The 8189-nt window shown below is 34.9% G+C and overlaps 1 protein-coding gene across 1 annotated transcript; it reads left to right on the forward strand.

Moving 5' to 3' along the window:
• The first annotated feature begins 1206 nt into the window (after window positions 1–1206).
• On the forward strand, window positions 1207–6546 carry LOC122280420 (DNA polymerase zeta processivity subunit). Its single transcript, XM_043091313.1, has 5 exons — window positions 1207–1364; window positions 1492–1572; window positions 1700–1812; window positions 5638–5827; window positions 6089–6546. The coding sequence occupies exons 1-5, from the start codon at window positions 1334–1336 to the stop codon at window positions 6286–6288; spliced, it is 615 nt and encodes a 204-aa protein (XP_042947247.1). The 5' UTR covers window positions 1207–1333; the 3' UTR covers window positions 6289–6546.
• The last annotated feature ends 1643 nt before the right edge of the window (window positions 6547–8189 follow it).

Raw genomic sequence — 8189 nt, forward strand, 5'->3', positions numbered from 1 at the left:
TTGGATAATGCCTGCCACGCATGTCGGATATAATCAATCACATCCATGAGATTACGGTTAGAAAATTTTAGTCCACTCTTTTAATCAGATTAGACTAGACCGTTTATTCTTATAGACTAATTGGACTAGACCGTGACATTATTATGAGATGTAATACTTCTAATTGAATTTTTCTACTTATCATCTATATATTACATATTTTATAAGAAAAAAATATGATACAAAGTTAATGGAATGATGAAAAGTAGGGGTGACAATATATGATACGTCACGTTAATCCAACACAAATACGGCACGATAATAGCAGATTTGTGTTTGCGTTAAAACGAATTGACCCGTTAAGACACAATTATTTAAGAGGTTGATAATAGGCCAACCCATTTTGATATGTTATAATCCGTTATAATCCGTTAAGAAAAGTAAAGCTACAATTATATCATTATATTTAAAAGTAACATGTTTAGAATTTTTATTCCAATATTTTTATTGTTTGAATTGTAATTATGGACTTATAGTTAGTTTTATAATTTTTATAGATATTGTGATTTTAACATTTATATAAAATTATATTAAATTTAATCAAGTCAAACCAGTTAATTTCGGATCTATTCAATCCATTTATATAAACATGTTAGCATGACATGACTCGTTATGTTAATGAGTCGTGTTAGGGTTTGATATTTTGACACGATAAATTTAACGTGTTGGATTTGAGTTTGCCCTTATGGTATAATACATATATCTTGACACAACATTAACATGACCTATTAACATAATGAAAAATGATAAGATTACTATTATTTTATTATTTATTTACTACTTATTTTATATTTGATTTTATTTAGTTTTTTATTTTATTTTGATGGTTAAAGAAGTGATTATTAATAAAATTATTTATTTTTTTTATTTTTTTTAATGACTTAAGGATGTTAAAAAAATATTTAAAAGAAAATAATAAAAAAATAAAAAAATCTTAATATCTTTTATAAGTAATAAATAGGTAATTATAAAGTAGATTTGACAGTTATAAATGAAAAGACTTTTTGAAACGGAAAATTACTTACAGGATTTTGTTAGATACAATCGATAATACGAAATAAATAAAAAAAATTATAAAAACATTTTTTTATGATTATACAGAATGTATAATAAAAATTCATATAAATTCTATATTAATTTATTTTTTTTAAAACGACTTCACACCGATTACTGCCGACTGCACAAATCATTTCACTTACACAAATGAACAAACAAAATAAAAGCTTGCACGCCTCTCAAACTTCACAGCTCGAAACATAGACCGAAGTGAGGGACACACACGAAGGATACTGTAATGGATCGCAGAGAAAATCAATCTTCTGAAGGTTCTATTGATTTTACCTTTTACCCTTGTGCTATCTATATATATATATATATATATATTTTGGTTCTTTTTGAACTTTTTCTACTTTTCTTTCTCGTTTTAATCTGTCGGAGACAAATAAATCACAGGTGAAACAGCTCGGATTTTGGTTGAATTCTTGGAAGTGGCCATCAATTCAATTGTTTTCCTCAAAGGTGTTTACCCTTCTGGTCAGTTCTCTTTGCACCCTTTTCTCTCTTTGGTTTTCAACATAATTTAATGCATGTATATGTACATAAAGATTACCGACTTCCTCCACGTTCTGTTGAATTGGGTGATGGTGAATTGTGGGTGAAGGCGCATTTGAAAGAAGGAGATATATGAATATGGTGGTTCAAAGGGCTCGCCACCCTCAGCTCCGAGATTACATACATTCCACCGTCTCTACTCTTCTTCCTTTTATCCAAAAGGTTGGTTTGAATTATTTACGTTTACGTTTTTATGAAGCTAATCTCTTATTTACTGGTTTTTTTTTTTCCTCCAAGTGTCCAGTTATATGTGTTTCTTCTATTTTATGAGTTTAACTATGCTCATTGTATGTCAAAGGAATATTGAATCGTCCGATTTTTTGCCATTCGAAGTGTAAAATACTTTTTTTTTTTTTTTTTATTTCCTTAATACAAATTGAAATATTACTTATAAAAAAAAAAAAAAAAAATTTGAAATGTTCTATGTATATAGAAGATCTCTTTAGTATATTGCATTAGTCGTGCTGATGGTTTTAAAATTAAGAATATGGTAGAGAACATGGTATAATACAGAGCATAGTCAGATGCTAGTGTTAAATTAGAATATTTAACTTGATGTGCTTGTATAAAAAGAATCTACCTGTTATATTGAAGTATGAAGTAAAAAAATGGAGGAAAAAGTGGGAGATTATTGATGTAACACCCCCTACCCATTGGGTTGGAAACTTAAAAATGCCACTAGCATAACCATAACATAAGAGCCAGGTAAAAAAGATTTATAAGCATGTACAAACCGTTATTCACACAATTATCCCCTGGCAAGGTTTGGGAATCTTGACAATCATGATTCCACTCAAGTTATCAAGTCTATCTCATAAAAAAGATGAGCATCACTAGCTGCACATCCAATGGGTCATTTCAACATTGCCATCTGCCCATTATCCGTTATCAGTCATTAGTTATCCCTCATCATTCAATTCATGTAAGCTTCAATCAATTTCTTTTTCTTTTCTTTTGCATTCCTTTTCCTTCTCTTTCTTTCATTCATTCAATAACTGCATCGTATTTACCTGTTTACTTCATGTAACAATATGTAAATAGACTATTTTCTAATAGGTAAAATAAATTTTATTGAAAGGAAAACTAGGCTTGGCCTCAAGTGCACGGAGATATACAATGAGAACACCTAATTACAAGTAGTTTGGCACTAATCAAACTCTTACTATGTTTCCGGCAACTAAGCATGTAGAATTGTTGTTTTTGAGGCATGAACTTCACCTTAAGCTATGCTACGTGCTGTGTTTGTGGGTTATAAACCATGTACACTTGCTGTAGGCCATGTTTCATATGAAGAAAAATCATCCTTCTAGGGTTCTTAAGGGTTGCTGCCCGCTACCCTCTTTGAATGAACATGGCTGAAAATCAAACTTTAGCATCATAAACTTCGTGGATATTTTGTATGAAAAGAGCTATGAAGGAACAAGAGGAATCATAGGGATAATTTTTCATGAAATTGTTGAAGATTTTGGAATAATTTATACCTAAGGTGTCGGCTAGACTCAAGGCAGATCTGATCAACATCTCGAGGTTTGAAAAGCACATGCAGAAATCTTTTAAGGGAAGAATAGCATAGTGCTTAAATCACATGGATGGGAACATAACATGTTAGAACCCTGTTGTAAATGGCTGGGATGTAACAAGGGATATGAATGGAGCTATAACAATGGTTGCTGTAATTGAAATTGAAGATGGCTGGAAGGTGTTTGTGAAAATGCTACAGGGCGTCACAAGTATATTGATAAGGGATTCTTCAAGGGAACCCAACCTCCTTTACAGATCAAGCCTTAGCAATTTTCCAGATGAAAATACCCTCTGCTCACCTCCCTCTCATATACGCAGCTCCTCCCCAGTCCCTATAACTAACTCTAGAAAATGATAACATAAAGGACTAAAGGAAATCACAGTAACTAAACACTTTGCTTTGGCTTTGATCCCAAAATGCCGTGTTAGTACAGGACACAAAACGATAGACTCTATTGCTCAGACAAAATGCTGCGTGTTACAATATTCCAAACAACAAACCCAACTTCTAAGAATGAAATGACTCATTCCATTTGTTTCCAAAACACTGTGCTTCATAGATTCAGCCCAAAACAATACCGTCTTGAGTTCCATACTTCCACTTAACTCCCATCACAGACTTCCCTCTTCAATTAGCCACTTCACTTCATATTTCAGTCTCAGATCCCACTTCGAATTCAACCCCATTGGGTTCCTAACATAACACTTGAAGGATCACTCACCTATGCTGTGGCAACTTGGGGGAAACTAGGAAGAACTTGCAAATCTTGACTTTCTTGATTCTAGGCCATCAAAACAGAGGAGATTTTAGAGCATAGCTGACATCCTAATCAAAGATTGGAATGGATTTTCCTGAAGTTTGACTTACCTAGTTTCTTTTGATGATTTGACAAGAAATCATGAAGGCAAAAAAGAAGTGGTGGCCAGCTTCACACTAAGGTTGACTTATCTTTCTGTTCTTGGATGACTCCTGGTTGTAATGATGAAAGAATTTTCTTGTTTCTCTCTTTAGGGTTGGCAGAAGAGATCCTTAGGGTTACAGCAGATGTAATTAGTGTTTCTCTTGAAAAATTGTAGTGTTTGAATCAAGGAGGAGGTGCAGTAGCTTCAGTCTTTATGGAGAAGAGTCCTTAGGGTTTTTTTGTGGTTAGAACTCTAGGAACATTGAGTGTTCTGTGAAGATTTCTTCTCGAAGTTCGCCTAAGGGTCTTGGTAGTCAATAAAATTAAGCGTTTTTAGGCTTCCTTTGATTTTTTATCTAGGATTAGGATTCTAGCAAACAAGGGGCTTCAACTAGGGCATGACTTAGGCTAGGTTTGGATACAAAGAGTTTCATCTCATCTAATCATTATAATTTTTCCAAATTCCCACACAAAATACAATAAACAATTCAACTTTTTCAAATTCCAAAACAATAATAATATTAAAAAATAATATTCTAACAATATTGTATTCAATTTTCAACTTTCATCTCAACTCACTATCCAAACCTTAGTTTCTTGGGCTTTTATGAAGTTGGTTTGTTAATCCAAACGCTAAGGGTTGTGGCTAGGGCTTGGTTTAGGACTGATCTGTATTTCTTGAGGTTTCCAAGAATGACTTGGTGTTTTGAAGGTTAAAACCAGGCTACTTTTCCAGAATTCCAGCAGCTTAAAGTTTGTGTTCTATTTAGGGTTTATCGACATCATCAAGCTTCTTGGAGGATTGAACCTTTCCTAATTACTCTTAGAGTCTCTGCAGCCACTAAAATCAGGACCCCTCTGGTTGCGGCAACCGATTTCTTATGAGTTTCCTTTTGGATCTTGGTTTCCGACCAAGATTAAGAGTCCTAACAGCAATCTGGGTTAGCAGCAGCATGTGTTGCTGCTCTTCTTAGGATTTAGCTCTTATAAACAGCAATGGATGAATCCTAACTATGCAAGAACTACCCCTAGGTGTCAGTCCAAAATTTTGATTTCCTGGTAAATCTAGGATTTCTAGTTTGTCTAAGAATCTTGGAAATCACAATGATCTTGTATTCTCCCATTTGGAAAGTGCAAGATATAATTATGTACTGAATAACAAAGACATATGAGAATATCCTTATGATCAATAAAATCTTATTTACCAATAAAAAACAAAGCCATATGAGAATAACTTCATAGGCTCGTGGGTGTATGTTTGAAATCTAGCCCTTTGTTTAATCTTATGGTATATGTTAATAAAATATACAGTGTATTTATCTCTTTCACTCTTCACATATCAAAAAAAATTAATCTTGGCGTGCCTTTTGTTTTCTGGTCACGGGCCAGACAGTTGTAACTGCCAAAGAGATATCGAGTCCTTTATCCATTTGAATAGTTCAATTAAATTCAACTGATAACATATTATTTATGCATCGAGTTTTCTAAAAACATTATCAAATGAAAATTGGGGAGATTTTGGTTTCATAATACAACCTGAAACAGTCATGTCCCCTATAAATAGGGATTGGTGGAGAGAGTAGCAGTTATTTTTTTCAACACTGACTGCATCCCGGTGGAGCGATTTGTTTTCAAGCTCATAGTGAACCAGTCCTATGGCTCAAAGTTGGAAGAAGCTGACCTGGAGTTCTCTCTTAGAGCATTCCTGATCAAGCTCTCAGTCTCAGAATCCCTTACTAAGGCCCTTCCCCGTGGTGAGTGCTCAGTATTACAGTTCATCCAATTGATTTCTTGTTTTATACTTAAGCCTGTATATATGTGTCACAGACAACACCATTTTTATTATTTTCCTTTGTTTCCATTATTATAAATTTCCTTGCTGTTTACTTGCATCCTATGTTTGATCAAATTTCTTAGGTGTTTGCTGCATTTGTGAACCATGTCCTGAATTTTGCTTTTCTTTTATGGTAGAACTGGGGCTGTCTATAAGGTTTTCTTTTCTTTTCTTCTGACAGACTGCAGGTGGGAGATAATTGCTTATTTTCGATCTCTTCCTCAGGCTAGTATGAGCAAGGATTCAGAGTTATGGACCCCAACGGACACAAGGCAGTGGCAGCAACCTCCTATACTGATCCCTATTAAGTCAATGAGTAGCGAACCTCTGTGTCTGCAGTTATATTTAGAACATCCTAGTTCATCTGAACCAAAGCCTTGAATGGGGAAGTACAAAAACATTGCACATATACATCCATATGCACTTAGGCTGTTTGGCAGGTAGCTCCTTTTTTTTTTTTCTTTTTTTTTCTTTTTTTGGCTTTGTTTACTTTGATTTAGTATGACGAATTATTAAGATTGTTGTCATAAACTTGCTGTAAAAAATTCTCCTCCACTGAGCATATATTAGTGGATAGACTACCATGAATCCTATACATACAATTGAAGATTGAAATGTCATTAGAATCGAAGTTTTTAATTTTTTTTTGGTGACCTTTCTAAAAACAATTTGAAGATTGTGAACAGACAATGGAAGATCTCAAGAGTTTATTTTTTAACTTTCTTTCACTGTTGGTTGAGAGAATGGGATAGATGCACCTAAGTTCTTCCAGCCGGGCGGCTAATCCCCCCATCAGAGGAATAATGCTATTGAGATGCTTCAGGTTGATGGACATGTTCTTTCTGACCATGACTCCATTAATAACAAAATTGCCAATTATTACGATGGTCTCCTCTCATAACAATTTACATGGAGGCCTAAATTTGATGGTTTGACATTTGAGTCTGTTGATCAATCGAATGCTACTTGGTTGGAGGGACTGTTTGAGGATGTTAAGTCTCACCAGGTGATTAGCAGGATGGCTAAGGATAAAGCTATTGGCCCAAACAGATTTTCTATTACTTTATTCATGCTTGTTGAGAGGTGGTTGGAGAGGATATCATGAAAGTTTTTTTCACGAACTCTATTCGGAAGTTTGAAAAAACCCTAAATGCTACTTTTGTTGCTCTTATTCCCAAGTGGTCTGGGGCTTCAGATGTGAGGGATTATTGCCCCATTAGTCTCATGACAGGGGTTTATAAAATAATCTCCAAAGTTCTAGCCAATTATATGAGTACAGTAATGGGAAGCATTATCTCTAAGTCCCATAATGCTTTTGTTAAAGGTAGGCAAATCTTGGATTCGATCCTCATCACTAATGAGTATTTGGATAATATTCTCAAAGCTGGTGTTCAATATTTTGCAAACTAGACATGCAGAAGGCATATGATAATATGAATTGAAAACTCTTGTATTACCTCCTTGGGAGATTTGGTTTTGGGGAGAGATGAGTTTCTTGGATTAAGCATTGTGTTTCATTAGTCTATTTCTCGGTTTTGGTGAATGGTTCTCCAGAGGGTTCTTAATGGTTCGAGGGGCCTGAGACAAGGAAATCCTCTCTCCTTTCCTATTTGTCATTGTCATGGTTGCCCTTAGTCCTATGTTGGATGCTACTGTTGGAAATGGTTTTCTATCAGGTTTCTTGGTAGGCGGTGTTATTATTTCTCTGCCGGACAGCCGTCATATCCAATATTTGAGGGCACTCTTGCTTTGTTTTGATGTTGTTTCGGGTCTGAAAGTGAACCTCTTGAAATTTGAAATGGTACATGTGGGTAACATTGGGACTTTGGCTAACATCCTGGGTTATAAGGTTGCCTCTTTATAAATGAGATACATCGGTCTTCCTTTAGGGGCTGCTTTTAAGGCGAGAGTTATTTGGGATGGTGTATTAAAGAAGATAGAAAGAAGATTGGCAGGTTGGAGAGGACTCTACTTGTCTAAAGGTGGCAGGATCACTCTGATCAAAAGCATTACTTTCTTACCTCTCAACCTATTTCTCTCTTGCAGGTGTGCATCTCGTATTGGATCTTTCAGGCTTTTCTTTTTGGTGGTATTGGAGATAAGCCCTCCTCCTTGGGAAGTGGTTGTAGAGGTATCATCGTGAGGAAACGACTTTGTGGAGGGTTGTAGTAGTTGTTTTTCCTGTTCTGTTAGCAAAGGGATAAGGAGGCTATGGTTCCATTAGAGCTACTTAGGATTGGGAACTAGGTATCTTTGCTGAGCTTTTTAACATGTTATATGCG

The sequence above is a fragment of the Carya illinoinensis genome, chromosome 11 (genome assembly GCF_018687715.1).
Source record: "Carya illinoinensis cultivar Pawnee chromosome 11, C.illinoinensisPawnee_v1, whole genome shotgun sequence".
NCBI lineage: Eukaryota > Viridiplantae > Streptophyta > Magnoliopsida > Fagales > Juglandaceae > Carya > Carya illinoinensis.

Coding starts and splice junctions, on each gene's coding strand:
- LOC122280420 (XM_043091313.1), top strand. CDS start 1,334: ATGGATCGCAGAGAAAATCAATCTTCTGAAG. Junction 1,573..1,699: donor CAAAGGTGTTTACCCTTCTG/GTCAGTTCTCTT, acceptor TTGTGGGTGAAG/GCGCATTTGAAAGAAGGAGA. Junction 1,813..5,637: donor TTCTTCCTTTTATCCAAAAG/GTTGGTTTGAAT, acceptor CCCTATAAATAG/GGATTGGTGGAGAGAGTAGC.